This window comes from Arvicanthis niloticus, chromosome 3, assembly GCF_011762505.2.
Source record: "Arvicanthis niloticus isolate mArvNil1 chromosome 3, mArvNil1.pat.X, whole genome shotgun sequence".
Lineage (NCBI taxonomy): Eukaryota > Metazoa > Chordata > Mammalia > Rodentia > Muridae > Arvicanthis > Arvicanthis niloticus.
The window spans coordinates 42537500-42563561 of NC_047660.1; the positions used below are offsets into that span (position 1 = coordinate 42537500).

Sequence of the window (26062 nt, forward strand, 5' to 3'; positions counted from 1 at the left end):
GAAGGTGACATCAGATGTTTTTACTTACTAGAAAATTACAAATCTAGGGTAAAAAGACCTGAATAGAAATGTTCAGAAACCATATACCCCTGGGTTCAGTGGTTCGAATTTAGAATCCCAGGACTTCTAAAGTGAGGCGGGGGGGGGGGGGGGGGATAGACACAGGCAAATCTGAGAAAACTGACAGCCAGCTAGCTTGTTGGATGTACTGGGGATGCAGGAGACTCCCATCTCTAACAAGGTAGAAGGCAAAGACAGAGACCAAAGGTTATCCTCTTAACTTCCACACTTGCTGTGTGGCATATACACATGTACACTTGAGAATGAAGAGATGAACACACAGACACACACAGACAGACATACACACAGGGAGTATTTTAAAACCATTTCAAATCCAATTTTTAATTCAAAAAAGCAAAATGAACTGGAAATTGTCTTCAAAGGTAAGGGACATTTATCTGCTCACTGCCCAGTAGTGGAGGGTTTATTATATCAAGTGTGGTCATCTATGTGTACAGCCCTGAACGTGAAGCTGTGCAGACCCTAGATACAGAGGGGAGTACATAAAAATGTACAGCTTGGCTGGAGAGGCCAGGTTACACAGAGCTTTTGGTTCATCTGGCCACATTCACAGGAAGGGATCTGGACACCGTCTCTGCAAGAGCCGGTCTGTGATCTCTAAGTCCTGCTTGTTAACCTGGTACTGTATCTGTAATGAACATACTGTCTTAGTAATGAGGACAAAAAGCAAACTAAAGATTGGGGAAAATACTTGGATTCAACTCTTAGTTGTTACTATTAACAGCGAATACATGGCAAGCCTGGTAATAACGCGCACACGCACACACATGCATGCATGTGCACACACACACCCTTCCCCTAATCTTACTTCACATTTAAGTTTCCATTTGTTCTCATCTTCCTTTGAATTCTCTCTTTAAACAACGATCTTACATTCATCCCTACTCCGTCTTCCTACTTACAATCGCTTTAACGATTATAACATCTAGACTTTTATTTGAACTTCTTTTTTTCCTGAAACACATATATTGCTGTTGTTTTGCAAGTATTTTTCTGGAATACTTCCACGTTTCTTATCATTTGCTATATTTTCAACACGATTAACATTGTAGGACTGGACCAGGGGAACATTTTGTGCTGCCTTTGCGGAGAACATGGACCCGGCCTACACAATCTGCTCTTCCAGTGGAGAGTCAGCACCTCCTGCTCTCCCAGCCTACACAAGACCTCAAGTGGGACACACCAGCACGTGGGCCCTTATTGTCTCTTGGGAGAATTCCCTTAGGCCACTCTTCTAGCCACAGTACTTCAAGGGCATGGGCGTGCTTAGAGGGTCTATGTAGAAGCCGACCCACACGATTACTGTGCAGAACCACTTACCCTCCCCACATGAAGAAAAATAGCAGTCGGGCTTCTCACCTTTTTCAGGTAACAGGACATAAAGAGTCTTCATTGTAGAGAGAGAGGAAAGGTCTGAGTGGGTATGTACTGTTTGCCGTGGGCACTGACATGCCAAAGACCCCAATGCCTCAGAACAGCAGTATTGGTGAGGCCTTCCATCTGAGGCCCAGAGGGATGGGAAAGCCTTCCATGGATCCCTGTGTGGCTGCTGGTAGTGTTTCAGACAACATCCACTCTTCCCCTAGATGTTTACAGCCTGAAGACTGCCCCCTTTCAGAGCCTGCTCCATGGTCATCTGTATACAATAATCCCTCCTCCTTGTTTGACCTCATATAAAACTAAAGGTTTTATATGAACTCCCTGTTCAGCCGTATGCAGCAGACCCCCCTCCCATCCATCCTTGCCAGTTCAACTGTACATAATTAGCACCCTGGAGCTTCTGAGTGGGGGCGCTCCAGTATCTCTATCCACCCATGTGATCCCAGCTTTTCTTTGTGTCCTTGTGTTTGTCTTTTGTTTATTCACTCACTGTCCCAGTCAGGTAGGTCCTTGGACCACTCAGGATATGACTCTTCAGTTTTCAAAGTGCCCATTTTCTATTCCCCCATGACTGTGAGCAGCTCATCAGATGCTTGCCAAGTTCTGAGTTTTATTTACATTTCTTAAAAAGAGCACTCAAGGACAGGCGGTTTTCTGTTTCCCCTGGATACTAATACTGTCTGCTTTTGGGGATCCGCAGAAGCCCAGTTAGCTCCAAATGACTAGAGGTGGCACCCAGGCATTGATTACTTTTCTAACCCTACACAGATAATAATCCTAACGAGTAACAGGGGCTGGGAGTCACTATTCCCTTCAGTTCTCATGTGTCTCTCACTGGCCACAATGTGGTTCCAGTCCCTACTGCTCCACTTTGATTGTTCTGACATTATCAGTTCTTATACCAGTTTCTTTTCTTCTCCCAGCATGCTCTTTGCAGTGACACTATGTATGCCCGTGGCTTTAGCTTGCACACTACATGTGTTGGCTGTTTATAAAGTTGGTCTTTTAGGCCCTTACTTTCTCTCTGTATGCACTAGCTCCTTAACTAGCTATGCTTCAAACTGTGCCTGTTAACACAAGCTCTGCCTGTTGACCACCTCTCTGCTCCTCTCCTGATGTCTTCCTTATAGCCCTGCCTATTCTCTTACCTATGCCTTGTTGTCGCCAATACTACCAGCTTTACTCTGGATGTTGCCTGTCCCACTAATATCCATCCTGAACTCCACAAGAATTTAAGGGCTCGCAGGCTAAATGACAATGTGAATCCAGGGCAATCAACATAATTAGATACAATAGCCCTGTGTCGTACTTAGGGTTACTGTTGCTATGCTGAAACACCACGACCACAAACAGCTTGGAGAGGAAAAGGTAAAGAAACCAAATAAGGTTCACACTTCTACACCTTAGTCCATCTCTAAAGGAAGCCAGGACAGGAACTCTAACCAGGTAGAACCTGGAGGCAGGAGCTGATTGATGCAAAGACCACTGAGGCGTGCTGCTTACTGACTTGTTCCCCAAGGCTTGCTCAGTCTGCTTTCTTATAGAGCTAAGGACTATCAGGCCCAGGGATGGCCCCACCCACAATGAGCTGGCCCTTCCCCCATCAATCACTAAGAAAACGCCAACTACCCTGATCTTAGGGAGACATTTTCTTAGCTGAGGTTCCCTCCTTTCAGATGAGTCTAGTGTTGACTGGGTAGCACACCTTGGGTTTTTCATGAAGACGTCTTTCAATCTCCCAAACAACAGTAGTTGATCTACCTTCTCTGTTTCCAAAGCACTTGCTGTTGTGTCACATTTTATATACATGCCAACTAGATGAATTCCATCAGCAATAGTTAAAAAGTTTACTTATATAATATATAGTAGGTAGTAAATGAGTGAATGGATGGAGAGATGAATGAATGGATGCTTGCTCTAGTTTTCCTTCTTGTACGTAATCAAACTCTGATTCCAAAAAAGAGAAGGAACAAAACCTATTTGAAGCTCCCTCACTGGAAAATTTATTGTTCTAGGCATAGAGTTATTTTAAAAAAACATTCAGAGGAAAATTATGGCTCCATTTGACACATTTGATTCATTATTCTGGCAGTTCTAGCTATCCTTAAAATCTGAGGAATATTTCCTAAAAGGTTAAATAATTCCAATCAATGGATTTATAATTGTGTTATTTATCCCCCGTGTCCACTCTCTCCCGACCCCCAAAGAAACTTCCGATACTCTAATTCTGTGCATTCTATAAAATTAATGCTTTCTTTGGCTTACAAAGTATAAACTCGAGAATCTAATATTTATGTATTTAAAAACAGTGGTGCTTCAAACTGCTATCCTCCATTTGACGAGGCGCCCTATGAAAACAGATACTTCACCACTAGACAATTTAAGTTAGCTTTTCTGGTCCTTTTCATTGAAATTTATGAGACTGTATAATATTCTTTCTAGTTTGAATTTTTAAGTACCAGCGTGCCTCAATTACAGACATTCACAGGCAGCTAGAACTTAATCAGAAGTGTCTCCCCGGTTGGATTGGCTGACTGCAGCATAATTTTAATTTAACATTTGAGAGTATGGCATTAAACAGATGCACTATTACATTCTTGGGTGGTTACAACTGAGTGTGTTCCAATTAGACAATTATCCATATGTCAATCAAGTGGAAACACTCCAGCGGACAACAAGCAGGTAAATAAATGCCGCACCTGACATGCCTTGATATTTCTGGCTATGGATTTAATAAGATCATCTGTAATGCTCTTTGGAGATGAAGACTTTGGTGTGTAGTGGGTCTTCCCTTCTAACAAATTCAAAGAGCATTTCGAATGTTATTTGGAGCCCTAGAATAAGTGAGGTCACATTTCCATTTTTACAGATGGGAGAATCATAGGCTCACGGATGCCATGCACCCTGGGTCGCACTGTCTAGGAGGGAGGAATGGCTTGCAGAGCTCAATTTTCTTACCTCAGACTGCAATTTCTACCTTGGCAACCATAGTGCACCATCAATTTTAAATGGAAATCAGAACAATCCTCCTAGTAAGGACCTGAACTTAGGCATTCATCATTCCCTCTTAGGTGCAGACCCCTGAGGGAGACTATTGTGAGTAGATGCTATAAGGCCAGATTCTGCAGAAGCTGGAGATGACAGGGTATGTGGCTTGTATAACATAGGCCAACACCACTGCACTGGCAATGGGTACTTGCAATGGCGAGAACTCAGGGCTCTTTGGCAGCCTAGAGTATAGCAGGGGGGCAGAGGTGGTGAATGTCACAGATGGAGATGACCTTGAAATACTACGTTGGTTTTGTGCCTTCCATGGTGGCAGAAGTGACCATCCTTTCTAACTTTAGGCTGATTTAAATTGGAGACACTTTGATTCTAGCTGGAGCTCTAATGATAGTAACTGACCCACTGACTCGCTCTCCTAGTCCCCACCCCACTCTTGTCCTTGCTCCCTATAACCAGGGATTAGCTCTACATTCAGTCCTAAAACAGTCTGATATCTACTCCTTCAATCAACTCTGAACTTCCCACTTGGCTGGATAATATGGAGGATACAGAAGGAAAGTAAATTCAGGGACCCTGTCTTCAAAGTGCTGGGTCATGAGGATCTTAATATAAGCATAGTAACCAACAGGACAATACCTTATACTTTAATAATGGCTATGGCCCATGTACTTTACAAAACAGTCCTGGGACTTTTGGGTGATCAGATTCTAGGTCAGAATAACAGGCTTGGGGGCTGTCGTTTGAATTACTTGTTCCACTGGAGAACCTAACCACGGAATCTCTCAATCCATGGAACACCATAATTTAAACTCAACGTGTTCAGTCATTTTGACTTGGGTTTAACAGTTTAATTCATTTCTATTTTCATGAATTTGCTATACAGCAGATGTTCCAATCACTGGAACATGCCTTGAAGGACAGTAGATTATCACCTAAGGAAGTGAGGCCAAAAATTTTCTGAAGGAATTTCCACCCGAGGCCATGGTGGGTGTGACTGGATGGTCCACTGCTTTAGCACTTTGAATGGCTGGTCTCCATGGCAATACCCTTGAGCATCCTTGCAGCCTTTCAGTGTCTATATGCTTTGCTTCCAACCAGATTTCCTCAATTATTATGGCCTGCAACATGACTTCACATGGGGTCAACTTTGTCAGCTTGGTGACCTGCTATAGCTCTAAGATGAGGACACACACTCCTTAACCCTTTCATGCTAGGGTGACATTTCACCCAGACACTTCTTCCAGGGTACTTCATGCTTTCTACCTCTTCATTCTGCTCTGATTCTTGCCGGATGCTAAGCCTGCTGAGAGATGTCAACTTGGGGCCGCGCTGAGAGCTCAGTTCATCTGTGCCTGTTTTACTCTAAGCCTGAAAATCCTGAGCCAGTCTCCAGCTAGGAGTGAAAGTTGAGATGTAGGAATCTAGTGAGCATGCTCACAACCTGAGAACAAGGCTATCCCTAAATGCAAGCATGTGGAGTGCTGTTTCTGATGACTGAGGGAAACGTGGCTCAAGGAAAGGGTGGGCATTTACCATCCCGTACCTGCCAAGGGAGAGATGGCACTAGCTGGAATTTTCTCATTGTAAGAGGCAGTGAGACTATTGAAGATCTATTCTAGCTGGAAATGTCATCTGCTCCCACCTGGGGATGAAAATGCACTTCAATTTTATGTTGGGATAAGGGGGAAACCAAGCTGTGGCCCTTGCATCAATCCTGGCACCTCCCTTCCTCTGCCTAGGGCAGGGTGACCCCTGGGGGAGGAACATCTCCTGGAGAGAACTCCTCATTCAGATGACTGATAACAGGAGCCCTGGATCTTAGAAATGAAATTGTGTTCAGAGCTAATATCCTATTACACCAGGCTATACATATTTAATTCCTTGGGTCTTTCCTCATAAATCAATTCCTCCAGGCCCTTAATCTCGTCAATATCTTTCCTGATATTGAATTTTAAATGCCATTCTCATTGCTAGGCAGAAAGGCGATCTCTTGTTTTTGATGGGATCAGGCTTCATTTAAAGCCCAGGGATGCCTGGGGCATGGTCCTACTCTTTGACCCCCATGTTAAGACCTTAATGCCAGAGCTGAAAGGCCCCAGGTGCAGGCCTGCTGGAGACCTGGCCCCTGAGAGATCAAGACCATGAGCCTGCGGGCAAGCCTATTGGTACCCTGGCTGCCTGGAACACTGGGGATATTAGTGAGAAAGTAGAAACTGGGTTTAGGTCTTCATTGGAGTTCTGAAACATAAAGCAACTTGTCTCCCCCAAAGGCAGTCTGCTGGCAGAGATTCTGTTCCCCAAGTCTGAGAAAGGGCATGACTTGAAGGATGTTTGTGTATTCTGAGCGAGATCTTCCAAGGCGTTTGGGTCAGGAGAAGAGAGAAAAGCCTTCAGAAAATGGCATCTCTGAGCTGAAGCAGTCCAAATTCTCTGGGATTGGCCTTTAATAAAATAGGGTTTCTCCTGCTATAGAGAGGTATGTCTGTGTGTTGGCGGAGGCGGGGGAGTTATCCAAGAATCTTTTGAATAAAGCAAAATTTCAAGACTTGTAGAGCCACAGGGAGGATAGGAAACCACCAAGATGCAAGATATTAAGGGTCTAAGCTTGCAGGAGAAGGTGGGGGCTCCCCCACCTCCTAGTTGTTTGACTGAGGTGTGGGAGTTAGGCATAGTGATACTGAATTTTCAGGCAGTGATTAAACCTATCAAGGGTCCATTCATTACCATAGTGTGCCAGCAAATCTGTGCAAACCCAGTGATAACCTCCTCCACAAAAATCTATTGATCTAAATGCTAAAGGATTGTTCCCAGTGCTGCAGACATTTAATGAGACACGTGCAGTCTTTAGATGAGTCTTTTCCTCTGTTCCACAGAGATATTTACATAGCACCATGTGCCCATCTTTCCATCCCTTCCCAGTTTACCTTCACACACAGGCTCACAGTGGCACATACAGACAGACTCTTCTGAACACATCTCTAAAAAGATTCATTTATCAGTTTTATGTGTTTGGAGGCCTGCTTGAATTTATGTGCAAGGCACGTGTGCTGGAGCCTGCAGAAGAGGGCAGCAGATCCCTGGGACTGGAGTTACAGGTAGTTGTAAGCCACCATGGGAGTGCTGGGAAATGAACCTAGGTCCTTCCCAAGATCAAGAAGCACTCTACACTGCTGAGCCAGTTTCTCTATCCCAACACACATCCTTTTAGTTTTTTAAAACTCAGAATCACTTCTTGCTTTGGTATTGTATACACTTTGCATTTCAACAATAGACTCAAAATGAATGGCTATAGCGCGGTTACTACAAACCTTGAGTACCTCTAACCATCGGACAGGACGACTTCAAGGATCTTTGCTTAAAATTCAAAAGTGGGACAGAGAACCATGAAATCCTGTCTGGTTTTTGATGGGAAGTCCACATTTTAGTTCCCCTATGCAATATCTGTATCAAATGTTGCTATTTTGAACATTGTATCATGTTCTTTTTGAATTGTTTGCTTTGAAACTAAGACAAGTGAGTGTGTTGCATCCATGACATAATTAGTAGTTGCTTTCACGGTGCTTTTGCATTTGTTTGGTTTTTATTGCAATCTGCTTTTATTTACAGAGAGGGTCAAAGTTCAAGCTGGCAGGTTCGTAAAACTGTTGCTGTGTTTTTCTGTTTGTTGCGCTGTATCTCATGTTTACATAAATACATAAATACAGCTGAGGTTTACTCTAAGACAATGTCAAGCTTGTATCCATACATCGTCATCATTGCTATCACCAATTTCACTTAATGATTAGCACAGAAAACAATGCCATTTAGGGAGTGGAAGGCTTGCAAAGGGTGTAAGTCCAGTGTGCATAGATATTGCCTACTCCGGGCAGTCTGTCCCCTAAGAGAGGTAAATTGTGACCTTGGTTCATTGGCTAGGAGTTGGTAGGAACTGTTTCATCTGATGTGGTTTTAAATACCATTTCATTTACTTGAATATGCCCTTGGGAGGAGTTTGTGGGAAAGACAGATAATTTTTGGCATTCATGTAACCCATTGGGGTTATTAGTCATTAGACCCCATAATCCTATGAGGCAACATTATTCTGAAAAGAAATATAGCTTAGGGTTGAAGAAGAGCAGATAAGCCACACACTAGCACTTCAGAGGAATGTGCTGTGCAGCCTTGAGTGGCTACTCTGCATCTCTGATCTCCCCTTCTCTTCTAGTCATTCTACCATCAAAACTGCCTCAAGAGTCCTGAGGTAGTTTTGTAAAAGTAACATTCTAATTAATTTCTCCAATACTGAGCAAAGGCAGCAGAGATACAGACATGGTTGGTAAGGCTTTGAAACCTATTTTCTCTTCTTCATGTGTTCCCCCACCCCCACCCCAAGCTATACTTTGCAGGGTCAGCTCAGTTTCCTGTTTTTCACTTTCTTTGGAAGTTAAGTAAACAATATTTACCAATGGGACATTATGAGACTAAGGAGCATCGCCTAAGTAATGCAAGGTTTCTTGAGTGGCCAAAGGTACTGAGTTCCATAAAATGCTGTCATTATCCTCTTTGTAAAAATGGCAGTGTTTGACCCAGCCAGGTCAAGTAGCTTTTAACAAACATGAGTGGGCGGTACTGGGGATTGCAGATTGATACTTGGACAGAAAGGTCTGTTGTCTGCCCCTACCCTACTCCGGCTAGTTGTCTCCCTTCTGCTGATTTTCAAAACACAGACAGCCTACCCGGCATGAATTAACACCATTCATGTAATTCACACAAGAGGGTGTCAAATGCCCTGTTGAAGTAGGAATGGATAGCGCTATTTTCTCCTTTGCCTGCACTAGCGATTTTTCTGCAGATGCTAATCCAATTTGCTGGCGTGTATTTATTCTTATCACTTTTTCCCCCTAGAGTTATACGAGTTGGTTATCACCCTAACCTCTGGACACATGTACAGAAATTTACAATATTAACCTGCTTTTGAGCCAGGTTGGCCCATTCACTTCAATCAAATGAAGTCCTGATTGAACAGATGGGTCTTGCAACGGACTGCAAAGGCCAGGAGATAAGTTCATTATTTGTAGCGTTTGTAATGCAGTCATGGTGAGAGGGGCCAGTGAGAAAACCCTGCAGAGTAAGTAGAGGACAAACTCCTGTGGCCGCACCTTTGGTAAGTGATCTTGGGTGTCATCTACTTTCATAGACAACCCAGGCAGAGTTCATTCTTAACCTCATCAGCAATGGCTGTTACTGCCCCCACTGGCCTCTTTGGTGCAATGCTAGGATTTTTCATTGGAGTAGGCACATGTATGGGGGAGAACTCACCCCTCTATGACCCCCTAGTTCTGGGGATTAAATCTACAGCCTTGTACATGCAATGTAAGCTTTCTAACTCCAAGCTGTCTTTCTAGCCTTTTATTAACTTTGTATTTTGAGACAAGGTTTTTGTTTGTTTTTTTATTTTGTTTTGTTTGTTTTGTTTTGTTTCAAAATTGTCCAAGCCGGCTTTGAACTTGCTCTGTAGCTCAGTCAGGCCCAGAAGAACAACACACACATCTGGTTGTTGGAATCTTTAGGTGGCTACAGAACAAACTTCCTAAATACATAGCCATGTTTTCTCTTCTTCAAGAAGCAGAAGCAGAGGAAGTCCTCTAATTTCCCTAAACCTTCCCAGTTATCTGAGTACACCTGACTAACTTAGAATAGTACCCTTTAGAAGTCTCACAGTAACTATGGATCCCTATGGATCCCTGTCTCCATGTTCCTCCTTCTGGGTCATTCCTCCCAGGCCAAGAGAGAGCAAAGGCGATAAAAGCCATTTTTTCCTGAGGGGCAGGTTGTCCTGTTGCAGCTGGTTAGCCTCTGAACTATTCCAGATTTGCTTGTTTTAAGCTGTAGATTCTCTTTTATTTCAACTATTATTGTTGTTGTTGTTTACTTTCTTTTAATGAGCTGGGGTCTTACTGTGTAGGCCATGATGGCCTTGCCTCCCTACACAGCCTAGCCTGGCCTCAAATGTTAGATCTTCCCATCTCTGTCTCTGAGTGCCACCACTTCTAGCTGAACTACAGACACAGGAGAAATACTGGCAGCAACAATGGCCTCAATAAACATAGCGATTGTAACTATATTCATAAAGGGCACTGGCTTGAATGCCCTCTTCCTGGCTTCACACATCTCTCTGTGCCCCATGGAGCACATTAGCTTTGTAAACTAGTTGAGAAGCACTTCCCTCCTGCCCCCTCTCTCTGCATGAGTTCTAAGAGACCAGCAGCACTTGCTCTTGGACGTATGGAAAACTTGCCCCGTTAAGCCATCTGTATCTCTTCCTCGAATACAAAACTTAGGCTGCTAACTTGATAGCCAGACTCAACTTCATCTGACTCAGTATTGATAAGAGACTTGATTTACAAGTCTCATCATCTGGGTTTTAAGTAAGATGTGTCCCAAAGGTGTCCTTGCTGCCTTCATATGTTCATGCGGTTGGGTTTATGGGTTTAACCTTGTTTGTGTTTTTAATATCATTTACCAGTTCTTATTTCTAACTAGCCAATTTTTTCTGTTTTACTAATTTTTCAAATAATCAATATTCGGCTCTGTTGATGTCTACTGTATTGCAACCTCTCCCAATCCTTATCTGTCTTCCTTTGTGCTCATTTCGTTTTTTTTAACAAGAGGAACATGTTTTTGTCACTGTTTCCAGTGAGAGTGGCCAAGCTAATCAGTGAGACCCATTCACTAAACACCTAAGTGACACCTGCATTTGAATAGAGAGATGGTGACAGACCTAAGACAGGGACGGTGGCTGTATGGGGTGGGGATGGGAGGTCAAGAGAAAAAAACAGGTTCATTGCAGTGCTGGTCTTCCCTTCCTGAGCATGACTATAATACGCTCTTCTTGAAAATACATGACAAAAGCTTGCATGTATTCTCACCCTAGTCTTCCACAGAACTTGGAAAAAAAATAGAAACACTGTGGGTATTTGCTAAAACGATCCCTGTGTATGTTTGTGGAGGCAAGAAATAGAGAGTTGACGGAAAAGGGGGAGTGACAAGTGGGGGTTGAATGACAGAGGAGAGAGATGGAGAGAAAAGAAGATAAAGGGAGAAAGAGAGACAGACAGAAAAACTAGTTAGAAAATTGCCAGACTGAAGAAGCAGCATCCAGATGAGAACTTCATGCTGCCGGTGTTTCCCCTCATCAGCTGCCTGAAGTGGGTGGTCCATAAAGGAAGGGCCAGATTGGGCAGTAACTCTGTTTAAGTTCCCCTTGATGACTATTCAGGGTGCTTTGTTAAACAGAGGAGAAAACATAGTCTTTAACTAACCGTCTAACATCTTGGAATTGAATTCCCAGTTCTATACTTTGGTTACAGTTGTAGACACTTTAAACTGACTAAGTTTGGCTATCCCATTGGTCAATATTTCAAGATCTGTGAAACGCCCCATACTATCCCCATTGTCTTCTGCTTGTATTCACCTGTTCAAATCAACACTTCCCCTCTTCTGCCTACTTTCCTCTTCATGGTATTCTTTTCAGATGGGAAGGAAATTGGACAGTTGCTCTAATCTCCCTGTTGCCTTTTTTTAAGCAGCTGCAGGGAGGAAGCCTGGCGTGCAGCAGGATGCCATCCCCACTGTATCCTGGATCTGGAGGAGGAAGATGGCATCGGGCCGGCTGGGATGGGACACCTGCTATGTGTAGGCAGTCTGCAGTGCCGCCGGGCTCAGGGCTTTATGGTGAGTGGAGGTGCTGTGCACTGGCAGACAATAAAGAGCTGAAGTCAAGGCCAGACCACAAGGATTCATTGTAGCCTCTGTGGCTGGAAGGAGAGAGATGGCTGTGGTCAAGTGGAAGAGGCCAGACTGTGTCTGTGGCAAGAATCCATTTTGATTTACTACGTTCCAGAAAAGATCCTTTCCACCATAAATCTGGTAGTCATAGTGTAATAGTGCACATAAGTCAGGAGGCAATTTCCCAAGGAGGTGCAGGGGAAGGTCATTCAAAGGTCTCCACACTGCTCGCAGAGTGGCACAGATAAAGGTCCCGATTCCTGACTATCCCGGCTATGGCTACAAGGCTACTGGACAACTGAGATTCCTCATTGCAGAAGTCGGAAAGGGCAGAGAAGGCAAATGGTTCAGAGTCCTCAGAGCGGGTGCCATTGTTTCTACGCCGGCTTCTGCATTGATTTGTCCACGGGCCTCGTTATGTTTCAGAGCGATGATTACTAATGAGGAAGCATTTGATGATCAGATTAATTAATGGAGGCGTAAGAGAAATCAGGATGAGATGCGCCTCCAATAGTTAAGTTTCATTAGGGCTTTTTCTTTTCCCTCCCAGAAGTGAAGAGATTTATTTTCCTGGTTTAAATTCAATAAGTGAAAGCCGTTGTGCTTGCCGGCCTCCTTTTGCTTGCTTGCTCTTACTCTGCAGATGCGAAGGGCAAATTGGGGCCCGTAACACAGAGGCAGCAAACAGGCTGCTAATGTGATTCTGTCCCTGAAGCTTGGGCTAGAATGTTCCACCAGGCTTCTGCTGCCACAGACGGTAGTGCCAAGGCACTGATGTTCAAACAAACATGGCTCAGAAAGTGATGGTGTCAGAGACAGGACAGGCTGTGGGCAGAGAGACCTGGGCTTCCACACTGCCTTCAGTCAGTCACTTGATACTTATAGGGCTTAGTTTTTTTGCCTGGAATTCTGGATGTGGGATCCTGAGATGGAGAAATACACAAAGGTACTTTGGGGAGGTGGATGGAGGGAGGACATTCTTCATGAGAGGGCAGATATATCAGCACAGGCCACATAGGGCCGGGGAACATGGCCCAGGCTTGCCTGGATTTGACTATATAAAACCTGGGTATTATTTACTTTAAGTTTTTAGTCATATATATATATATATATATATATATATATTTTAACCTAGGACACAGTGGAACTGTCTGCACTGCAGAACTGCCTTTCAGTGTTCACAGGAATGACCTCATTTTCTGACAACAAACATCAGTGAGTTTGGCAGGACCCACTGGCCAGGTGGAGAACCTGAGGCTTTGACAGGCCTCTGTTCCCAAAGCAGGATAGAAAACAGCCAAGCGGCCCTCCCTTTGCTCAGTGTCTCTGTGCCCTTGGCAGTGCAAGCACAGAAAGTCTCTTCTTTCAGCATATGATACCTGTTCTGGGAAGATGGCAAGACATCCAGTGGCCAGTCCTTGGCAGGAGCCAAGTAAACTCCAAGGGGAGTTCTTTTGTGCTGCCAACAGGCACAGTCCTGTTGTCGCATGCACAGCCCAACAGGAACATGCTGTAAAAACTCTCAAATCCTTAACGGATGTTGGAGAAGCTTGGTTTGGGTTTCTGGTTCCAAATGGAGCTGACAATGTCTTCAAGTGCCTCACTCTGAAGCAAGATGCTACCTCCTTCAGGAGTTTGGGAGAAGGCCATCTCCAAATGTCAGAAGACACAGGGGGCTGCTGGCACATTCCACAAATGACCTTGAAGCCACTAATGAGCTTCCAACACATGGGCTGCTGTTGCAGTGCCTGGAGCCAAAGTAAGGGCAGCAGGATGGGAAGAAAATAAAGGACAGACTCTGAGGTAGACAAACAAAAAGGAAGGGGACCAGGGCAGACTCTGAATTCGGAGGCTCTGGTGAATGTGGTGTTTAATGCCTGAACCCTTTTAAAGGGTTTAAGATGTCCTCGTGTGCAAGGCTTTCTGCCTCTAGTGAAATGCCTGTGAGTTTTAATATGAATGTCAGAAAACCTTGGAAGTAATTCTCAGAGCAGAAAGAAAGGACCTGCATCTGGGTAGATGAAATAGCCTAGGCTAAGAATGGGGTCATGTCTCTGCACTTGCAGCTTGCAAAGACATCCGGTTTCTATGTGTGCTTGTCTATTTACACACATGCATCTCTTTTGGACCTTTAAGGCTGAAGGCCTTACAGCTTTTAAAAGAAACCCCCTGTCTGGTACACTCTTGTGACATCCCTACAGTGGTACTGAATTCTGTTCTAGTGTGTGTTTTCCTGTGTTAAAAGCATGGTAATATTGTTAACAAACTTCTTCCTGAGTGAACCATCAGGTGTACATGATGCTTCTTCCTTACAGTGGGACAACTGAGGTCCAGGAACTCTCTTTAGAAGGTAGAGTTTCACAATACATTTTGGCCCAAATTCCAGACTGATTCCTCTGAGGTTTTTCACACTTATCACATGGAACCCAAATATTTCATAAAATTAGGCACAACTAATCATGCTACATTTGAATGTCTCCTGTTCTTTTCTTTCTGTTCTTCTGGGTTTCTGCCCAGTATCTTTGACTACAGCAGCAGTAGAGGTGGGCTGGCCTCTGCAGGCATCTTCCATGGCATTTCTTTGCCTCCTTCAGCTCCATGGAGACTGCCCTGTACTCCTCAGCTTCACACAGTCCCTGGAACTGAGGCTTCTCAATGCCCAGATTTGGTGCTTATGTTCTCTCTCCTTTTCTCCTTTTCCTCCACTTCTTCATGTTCTCCCCTTTGCTGATTGTCCCCTTTACTCTGCTCCAGGACCAGGGAAAAGATGACATGGCTACCAGAGTCAGCCATTTCTTTTTATTCCATATTTCAGCTTCTTCGGCGCACACTTTCCTGCCGTCTGTTTTTCTTTACCTACACAGTTTCAATTATGTACTTTGCCTTTCATCTTGGGCCACTGTGGTTATCTGAATGAAAATGGCACCCATAGGGTGTGGAACTATTAGGAGGTGTAGACTTGTTGGAGTAGGTGTGGCCTTGTTGGAGGAAGTGTGTCATTGTTGGGTGAGGCTTTGAGGTCTCAGATGCTCAAGCCAGACCCAATGTCTCACTTCCTTCTTATTGTCTGCTGATCCCAAAGTAGAACTCTCAGTTACCTCTCTTGCACCATGTCTACTTGTAAGCCACCATGTTTCCCACTGTGGCAAGAATGAACTAAACCTCTAAGCTGTAAGTCAGCCCCTATTAAATGTTTCCCTTTATTAGAGTTGCCCTGGTCATGGTGTCTCTTCATAGCAATAGAAACCCTAACCAAGAAAGCCACCATTTTTATTTCAAAGTATACAGGTCTAGACTCCATGTTCCTTCCTTTTAGACACTCATAAAACTTTCTTGCTGTTTGTCCTCTCCTGTGTTTCTGGATGGCCACACAATTTTTAGTATCTTCCCATTTCCTCTTCCTTTATCTTGGCCATGTGCTGGCTGAGTATTTAGGCAAAGATGATATTAAAGTTAAAACCCTTGAAATAGGCTCCTGGTTAATAAAATAACAGATGTAGAGAGAGAGAGAGAGAGAGAGAGTGAGAGAGAGAGAGAGAGAGAGAGAGAGAGAGAGAGAGAGGGGTCAGGGTCGAGAGAGAGAGAGAGAGAGAGAGAGAGAGTGTGTGTGTGTGTGTGTGTGTTTGTATGTGTTCCCCTCCTCCAGAGACTCAACTAAAATGTCTGTCACTGAATAAATTATAAGAGCAATAAAAGCAAAAAGGGAATTCTGGGAAATCACAGTGTATGATAGATTTGGGCACTTGTGGGACTCCCAAACTTTCCTTAAAATGAAGTGTGTGGCCAATACACACTCAGATAACAAATGTCTAGGAAGGCCTAAGTTAACATGTGTCAGGAGCCTTAGCCACAGCAAGGAACCTCCTCACAGATTCCAAAAAGCAAACCAAGCTCTCGTACTAAAACTGAATGGATAACCAAACATCACCTTACTTGGAACAAGCCTCTATATGAAAGAGAGGCTTAAACACATAAATGCATGCACACACACATACAAACACACACACACACACACACACAACACACATACATAAAAACAAAACATACCTATACCTCATATATCATACACACCACACATACAAATACAACCATACTCTACACACAGACACAAACACATGCATTTACATATATGTGCCAAACCAAACCAAAACCCAAACTATTCTGGAATTATTTGGTAAAAATTTAGGAGCAAAAAAATACCTTTCAAATTTCTAAGTAGAATCCTCAAATTTGAGAAGACAATTTAATAGTAAAATAAAAATAATGACCAGAGAAGAAAGTAAACTTTCAGAAATCAAATAATATGTGTACAAAGCCAAAAGCTCAGCAGAAGAGGTAACAGATGATTTGAAACCAGAAATAGTAGGGAAAGGACACTAACTCATACCCATGTCTGACTGGCAAGCATTTCAAAAAGAAATTCAGCTCTAGGAATAAAAGTAGAAAATAATCAAGAAATCAGAGACTGCTGTTAGAACTGCTCCAATTATCCTGTTTTCTCACCTATGGGTGCTGGTCTCCTGGCTCCCTGCAGTAGGGTCTTCTAAAGTTGGCTGGGAGAACCAGGATTGCTGTACCTTCAAGAATTTCCATTTTACAGAGAAATGATCTCCTTTCCTGTGTTTCTCTAATTTTGGAAACACTGAACATCTCTACTGCATCTCACTCAGACACATGTAATACTTTCACCACAACCAACATTCTCACCACAACTAATGTCACCTCCCCAAGACAGCATCACCACAACAGGCACCATTATCACCACAACCAACATTACCACTTGCCAACATCTTCACTACAGGAAACAATCCTTGCCACACCTAATGTCATCACCACAATGGCCTACTCACCAGAGCCAACATAGTCCTACCAGGGCTGACATTCTCATTCTAGACAACATTCTCATCTCCAGTCAACATCCTCACCACAGCTCACATCCTCACTGCAGTCAACATCTTCACCACAGCCAACATCCTCACTGCAGTCAACATCCTCACCATAGCCAACATCCTCACCACAGCCAACATCCTCACCACAGTCAACATCCTCACCACAGCCAACATCATCACCACAGCCAAGATCCTCACCACAGTCAAAATCCTCACCAAAGCCAAGATCACCACCATAGCCAAGATCCTCACCACAGACAACATCCTTACAACAGACAACATCTTCACCACAGCTAACATTCTCTTCACATTCTTACCAACATTCTTACCATAGCCAGCCACCCTTTAGCCATACTACAGGCAACACCACCATGGTAACCAGCATTATCATCAGAGCCACCATTGTTACCATGGTATCACTACCACCACTGCAAATATCTTCAGTAGTATATAACCACTGCCACTACAGCCACAAATACCTCCATAATTGTTGCCATTATTTTGTCTTGACTTTTAACACGTACACATGCTTCATTACATGTGCCTAGGGAGAGGGACATACTATAAATTTTTCTCTATATCTACAAGACAGTTCTTACTGAGCAACTGAACAGTTTAAACAGGCATGCAGAAGGCAGGCTAAACATCTCCAAGTGGACAAATATATTCACTGACGTTCCTACTTCAAAATGCTAGAATTTATTACGTATGTATTACAAAGTTGAACTCCTACCCAACATTTAGCAGAACTAACTGGGATTAGTCTTACTTTGCTGAAAACTTTATATGTTCATAAAGTAGTAACATTTATCTATGTGCTATAACAAATAAAGAAAATCATACATATCTTCTATTTTGATTACAGAGAAAAAAAATATCTAGTTTCTTTCTAAAGTGGCATTCATCATAATAATCCTCTTTTCCTTGTGTTGTTTTTCCTGATCTATCCTTGTTAAATGTTGTCAAGAGAACTAGAAGCCCTGGGCATTACTAATGTCAAGCTAGAACATTGGTGAGCCACTGCCCCGCCCAGGCCAATGGTTCACTGGCCTACGAGAGCTGATTTTCAGACTGTCTGTGATAATGCTATTAAAAGGCGCCCGCTTAAAGGATGTATGAAGGAGCTCTAGTAATCATCATTAATCATACACAGTTTTGTGATCAGCAGTTTAAATGGCATCCTGTTGTTTTTTGAATATTTATCAGTCCTCATGGTTGTCTCACGTAGGTTTCAGTACAATGTCTGACTTTTTTTAACTGAAAGAAAGTACAAGTAAACTTACTGTCAGAAAACCCAGTTCAAAGCTGATGGGACCCTTTTTGATGAAGACATGACACAACCTGAATGCAAGATACAGAGGAGTCACAGTGAAAAGTGAGCTTCCTCCTGCCGGATAAGGTTCATTGTGCCAGGTGATGCTGGACAGGCTGCTGCTGGGCAGTGGTAGGGGTAAAGACATCAAGAGTCTTACCCATGTGACAATTCTATGAGCTATAATCGCAACCTGCCAGGCAAGGTGTAACTACTGATACAATAATGGCAAAACTCTCTGGGGACTAACCAATAACTCCCTGATTGGATTTGAGGCCCACTCACTCTATAAAACGTGATCTGTCTAGTACTACAAAACCAGTCTGAAACTTGTCACTCAAGAGGTCTTAGCCCCTAGGAGTGAACCTAAAACTTCTCATTAGCTGAACTGACTTTTCATCAAAACACCTTCTAAATATATTTATATCCATAGACCAAGACTACTTTCAAAAAGCCTTAATCAGAGCAGTTTCACCGTGTAGCAAACAGGTTAATACGGACTCGTGGTTACACGGGTGCTGAGAGTAAAGGACAGTTGAGGGCTCAGATATAAGTAAGACATTTAGAGAACCCCCTTAGAACTCAGGGAACACTGCCAAAGAGGGAGCAGATAATACAGGCATCAGAAGACAGGGAAGAGGGCTGTGTAATTCTATCTCCTAAGCTTGACGTAGGCATTGCAATCATGAGCTCTTAGCAGTTGTGCCCACAGGCACTGGGCCTGCAGAAGTCTACCCTGCCCTGCGGTTGGTTATGGATGGAGAAGGGGTGCGTGGGTCCCTATCAGTTATGCTGATTTACTGGCAGCAAACATATTCTGGGAGCAGGGGAAGCATAGGAACTAGTTGGATATTCACTGGCCATCCTACTAGGCTTTGATTAGTTCTAAAACAAGGATCACACAGATTGCCACAGTTAAACTCTTTGGGGGTGGGGGGGTACAAAACCAAACCAAACTATGTGAATATGAGAAACAGGTTTTGTTATGGGTGGAGGGTAACAGGGATGGGAAGGAAATGAGAGAGTGTGAGGGAGAGAGTTACCAAATGTAGTACATGTTATGAAATTGTTAAATAATAATAATAAACAGCTAAGTTTTAAGATTATGCTTAAGAATATGGTATCTTTGACTATGCTTACGAATGAAAATGAAAGTACTATTTAAATTTAGCTACGGATGAACCATAACAAGACCATCCATTCGCTTCAGTGGCTAACAGTGTCTGGCTAAAGTGACTTTGCCTGACTGAGGGCACGGGACATCTGGAACACTCCTGCAGTCTTGTGGGAATTCATCGGGTTCAGGTACTCTGGAAAACACACTGGCAGTGTTTTAAGAAGGATGCTTTCAGCTGGGCAGTGGTGGCGCACGCCTTTAATCCCAGCACTTGGGAGGCAGAGGCAGGCAGATTTCTGAGTTCGAGGCCAGCCTGGTCTACAGAGTGATTAAGTTCCAGGACAGCCAGGGCTATACAGAGAAACCCTGTCTCAGAGAAAACAAAACAAAACAAAAAAACAAAAAACAAAAAAAACAAAAAACACTAAACTAAACTAAAAACAAAGAAGGATGCTTTCTGTGTGTCCCAACCTTAGGCAGTTCTCCATGTGCAGACGAAGAGATGCATCTAAACAGAAGGCCTGCAGATGAATATTCATAGCAAATTTGTGCATGTTTATCCCAAAGTGCAAACAACATTAGACGTCTGTGAACCGGTGACTAGATAAACGATCTGCAGCTTTTCCTTACAATAGAATCTACTCAATAGACTGGAAAGGGAACAAAGCACACAGCAACAGAGGAACTTTCAATGCAGGCTAAGCAAAGGCAGCAAGCCTAAACAGGCTGTAGTCCTAGGAATGGCAAGCTGGAAGGGTAGATTTCAGGTCAGTGGATGCTGGAGATGGGGTTGTACGAATAGGGGGCCGAGGGTGTGGCCCTGGAAATGACTGGTAGATTGATTACCATAGTGATGGGCTCACATAATTGAATGCGTTTGTCAGGATTCATAGAACTATGTCTAAAGAAAAAAAAATACTTTATTAGATCTAATAAAACCACTCCATGGTAGTTTGAGTATGCTTGGCCCACAAGGGGGAGGTTCTGTTAGGAAGTGTGGCCTTGTTAGAGGGAGTGTGTCCCTGTGGGGGTCGTCTCCTCCTATGCTCAGGCTCTTCCCTAGTGCATAAGAGAGCTTCTTCCTCCTAGCTGCCTGAGGATGCTGATCTCTGCTGGTTGCCTTTGAAGATGCAGAACTCTCAGCTCCTCTCAGCACCATGTCTGTCTGTAGGCTGCCATGCTTCCTGCTATGATGATAATAGACTGAACCTCTGAAACTGTAAGCCAACCCTAAGCAAATGCTTGCCTTTGTAAGAGTTGCCTTGGTCATGGCGTCTCTTCATAGCAACAGAAATCCCAACTAAGACATGTTCAGAGTAGCAATCTGAAGATGAGCAGAGCTTACAATGTTTATTCTTTATTTGTATACCTAAAGACACGAATGAAAGTAAAAAATGGCCCTAACCTTCTTAGCCTCCCAGCAGAGAGAGGCTAACTTAATTGCTCTCATATGGCTTGGTAAAGACGAACATGTTTCCATGGCTACAAGCTGTTATTTCCTCTTGTATGAAATGTCTAATATTATTAAATTATGACTCATGTGTAGTGTAGGGTCAAACTCAGAAACAAACACCAGGACAAAGTCACCCTAAGGCTTTTCATTTTTAAGAACTCTGCTCAGTACTGTTGTTTTTTTTGTTGTTGTTGTTTTTTGTTTTTCCACTAACACATAAGAAATGGAGTGATGCTCGAAAACACACTGGCAAGGAAATAAAGGAGGAGACAAATCAGAGACTCTGGCTAAACCTAAAGGCAGTTCTAAAAATCAGCTGCTACTTCTAAAGTCATTTAAGGTTCTTTATTATGCTGTGTGTATGTGTGTGTGTGTGTGTCAATACTCACAAATATAAATGAATTATAAAAATGATCATATGTCAGTGTTTTTCTGGTTTGATCTTGTATGTCCTCCAATTGCTGATAACGCTGAAGGCTTAGAAACTATCAAGGCCTGATGCTGAAAGGCAATGGAACCCTTAAGTGAAGCCTAGGAGAAGGAATTCATGTCATTGAGATGTGCCCTTGAATTGGGGGGATCAGTACCCCGACTCCCTATTCTCCCTATTCTCTGGCTGCTTAAAGATAGTCAGCTCTGTTTCTCCACACCCTCTCCACCATGACATTCTATATAGCCAAAGGCCCAGAAACAACACACGAAACAACTGTTCATGCCCCAAATTATCTGAAGCCATGGGCAAAACAAGTAAGGCTACAAGTTTGCTTATCTCAGGTGTTTATCACAATGATGAATGGGCTTCATGTTTCATGGCTGTGAGAATTCTTAGTGGTGAGATTTCAAATGAGCTAGCTGTGGTGATTTACTCCTATACAGCAGAACATGGGAGACATATGAGCCTGAAAAAGCACCTACATTTTAAACATGTGTCCTCACAGAATAGCCATGTACCTGCTTAACAGCCAATAAATTGAATTGCAAGGGCCATGGGCACAGTGCTTCTATGTAATAAGGAGGTACCATAGGCATGACATAAAAATACAGCTCTGACCTCTCTTGCTTTATTCTTTATGATGGCATGATGGCATGAATGTCACACAACCCAGAGCTCCACAGGTACAATGTTGTTCTTGCCTCTTGGCTCTGGTCCTTTCCTTCTCTCCTCAATACATCCTTTTGATTACCATGTGCCTGTCATACTTCTTCAGATACTCCATCCCATCTGTAAACTGAAGTCCCAAGCCTTCTGCACTACAGAAGGTCAGGTTATTTGGGAAAGGGGGTCATTGCAAACGTGATTAGCTACAATGAAGTCAGACAGAAGCAGGCTGGATGCCTAACCTTGCATGAGCTGTGTTCTTAGGAAAAGCAGAAATCTGGACACACATACAAGAAGAGCATCCCGTGAAAAACCAAAGCAGAGAGCAGGAAAATGTGTTTGCAAACTAAGGACAGACCCAGCTACCTGCAGTTACCAGGAACCTTGGAAGAGAAGCTTCTTTCTCACAGCCTTGGAAGGAGCCAAGCTTATTGATGCCTAGACCCTGACCTTGTAACCTCCAGAATGTGAGGGGCCATGTCTCATGCTGAATTCAAACCACACTATAAAAACAAGCCAGCCTTTGTGTTAAAGTGCATTTTCTAGCAGCAGAGGAATTGGGCAAATGGAACCAGCAACTGTTTCTTCGAATGACTGAGGCTCCCCACCACAGCTCCTTGTACAACAGATGCATGGGTCGTGTGCCCGTGCTGAGACCCCAGCATGTGTCTCCCCGATCCAGCAGAACAATCTCTCTAGCAGCAACAAGCCTCAAGGTTTTATCTGCTTTTAAAGGAATTAGAGACATCTTTTTCTGTGGGGAAAGAGGGCCTGCTGCCTGAAGTGTGACAGTGGCTTGCAGGCTGTGGCTGCCATCCTGATCTTTGGGGAAATGGACAGATTATCATGCTGGCAAGCCCCATCCCTGCACCCCTTGTTGGGGCATATGGACAACCCCAGGAGCTTCCCACAGCAGCTGTTGTATCGGCTTTCCAAGTGCAGGAACCTGAGCCATGACTGCAGTGACATTTTCCTGGCTGGCTCTGACCTCCAAATCTCACTGATTAGTCTAGCACACACTGTGAACAACAACCAGTTAGAACTCAGAGCCAGAACTCAAAAAAAATTACTTTAAAATGGCAAGAGATGTTAAGGCATAATCTCTATAACCTGGCCATTGATCACTTCCCAAGAAGTTATCCCAGATGTGTGTGAGTGTGTGTGTGTACACTGTTTGTATGTGTATATATGTGTATGTATATGTGTGTGTATTTACATATACTGTATGTATGTGTGTGTACATACTGTATGTATGTGTGTGTATATACTGTGTGTGTGTGTGTGTGTGTATTTTTTTCCTGGTTGGCTTATCTTTTGAGGTAGTCACCTTTAGTCATGAAAACATATTTGGAGGAAATTCATGGCCCTGGTTTAAGAGAGCAACTAATATGAACTTCGGGAATTCAGAAAGCACTCAGTTCACTAGACAATCCGATTCCCCACCATTTTAATGGCAATGGTGATAATTTATGCTCTAGTATTTTAAGTTTACTCAGAGGCCCCAGTGCCTGCAGAACATTATTCACCAGCTGATGTGTTTAGACACACATCCGTCTATGATTATTTTTTATTCTATTTCCCTTACTGTCCATACTTAGGTTTTCCTCTCTCCATAGTATTTCTCATAGCACATGTTTCCTTTCCTTAATCCCCAGATCACAGCTGCCCCCTTTCCAATGACAGCTGCAAATTCTACAAAGTCCATAGAGCTTTGGAGAGAGTGGGCCAGATTGTGGTCTGATCCTCTTCTACAGAAGCACAGCTCAGCATTCCTAAAGCTACATGGCCCCAGCTAGGACTCATGCACTCCGAGAGCGAGCACTTATACTTCGTGTGTGTGTGTGTGTATGTGTGTGTGTGTGTGTGTGTGTGAGAGAGAGAGAGAGAGAGAGAGAGAGAGAGAGAGAGAGAGAGAATATTATGTGTGTGCAGGTATATTTGCATGTACACATATATGAATGTGGAGGCCAAAGTTCTTTTTTTGTTTCCATTCTTCGGGCACTGTTCACCTTGGTTTTGAAGACAGGACCTAGCCAATTAGGTGAGGCTGACCAGAAGCAAGCCCTAGGGCCTAGGCCTAGGCCTGTCTGTGCCTCCCCAGTGCTAGGATTCTAAGTATAATCCTGCCAGTACACTCAGCTTTTGCACCTAGGTTCTAGGGATTGAATTCAGGTCATCAGGCTTGCCTGGTAAGCATTCGCAGACAGAACCATCAATCATTTCTGAAACCTGACTAGACCCTAAGTACAATCCAGAGATGGAAAGAATACAGTTTGTATTGATGAAGATCTTGGAAACAAACCAAAGGCAAGTGCATAGCTTCGTAAAGATCAGCTATCCAGCTTTGAACTTAAAACGTTTCTAACTATAAAACATGTTGTTACAGTCAACGAGAAATTGACCACATAAAATGTACACACACACACATACACACACACACACTTGTATTCCTATACCACTTTTAAAACCTCCCAATTCTTGCCCTTCATTTTCTATCCTCAGGGTGATCAACAGATTTTATTAGCATGACTTTTCTCTGGAGTCTAGATGTCGCAATAGCCTTCACCGCTTTCCTTTGCTATGCCCATAGCTTTTCCTGGTCACCTGATTGCCTCCGTCACCCTTTCCAACCAGTGGCTGTCTTACATACCCCACAAAAAACGTACACAGCCCCATTCTCTCTACAACATATGTCCAGTACCTGCTGCATGCCCTGCATGGTTTGCTGTAGAAACTGTAGCTGCTGGTCCTTGGTGAGGTTTTCTTCTGTTCGGAAGAGCTGTTCTTTCTCTTGCTTCAACAGCTCCACCTCATTCCTGTAGGCATCCAGTTGCCACCGGAGACTGTCATTCTCCTCTTTGAGTGCATAGGCCTGAGCAGCCAGGGCTGAATGATAAACACACAGAGTTTGGGGAGTTACCTTCCAGCCAAGGTTGAGGGGTCCGTTGGTGGGAAAGGAAGTCTCACCTAATATTGGATTCATATCAACTCAGAAGTTAAACCTTGATAGGCAAGCCTCGGGACTCTTTAACGGTTAACGTGGGCCACCTTAAGGTTGATTTTGTAAGGACAGAATCTCTCAAATGCTAGATGAATACTATGAACAAAAGTCCTAGAATCTCTTTAATCTATTCAGTTTGTCCTATATTATCTTATGAATGTTTTCAGTGGGCATAGGGTTTATCCCCCAGAATTCCTACTTCTTGACCTCTCTCCCCCAAACCTGGACATCTTCACACAAGTTGATCAGTGGTGACAGTAATATGAATTCTTGGAAACCATAACATCTGCTGCATGACTGTCCTCTCTCAGGCTCTATGACTGCTCTGTTTCTTGGAATGCTTCTTTCTTTCTTTCTTTCTTTCTTTCTTTCTTTCTTTCTTTCTTTCAGAGAAGTGGATGTTTCACCGGTTGAAGCATCCATGCAGCTGAAAGCACTGAAAGCTAATGCATGCAGCAGCCTCCCAGCGGAGGAGGAACTGAGATGCACAATGCTCCTTCTTGCTCTATTGCTGGGACAAATTGCACAAATTGTTTTCTCTAACTGCCACCAGAATGGAAACCTAGTTCCACCTGCTTCACCAACAGATTAAAATTCTCTTTTATTCCCTACAAGGCTGAGTGGTTATTCTGCTCCTCCCAAAACCTGAAAGTCTCAATGTGTTGGTGTGGACTTAATTTGTATAATTTCCCATCTCCTTCTCACTGAGAAATCAAGGTGGTTTACTCAGTGTCTTACATGCCTTAAAGCTCCAGAAACATCTAAAACCGAGTGATAAGGTGTTCTGAGACAAAGATGGAGGAGAGGAAATCTCTTGCCCTGCTTCCATCCTCACCATTTGGGAGCTCTGCAATATATCAGGGCTTGCTGGGCACTCCCACAGGAAAGGTCCCTGGATCGGGGGCTTCTTCATATAAATTAGCCCACTGAGTCATTCCATCAAGCCTAGATGAGAGT

General features: G+C 43.5%; 1 protein-coding gene across 6 annotated transcripts in view; it reads right to left on the minus strand.

Annotated features, from left to right (window-relative positions):
* Positions 1-26062, minus strand: part of Enox1 (ecto-NOX disulfide-thiol exchanger 1) — a 547589-nt gene that overhangs the window by 59560 nt on the left and 461967 nt on the right. For all 6 annotated transcript variants that reach the window (XM_034498830.2, XM_076930694.1, XM_076930695.1 and 3 more), the window contains exon 14: positions 24806-24990. In XM_034498830.2, the coding sequence (XP_034354721.1) occupies positions 24806-24990 (185 nt within the window). The remainder of the gene's footprint in view (positions 1-24805; positions 24991-26062) is intronic.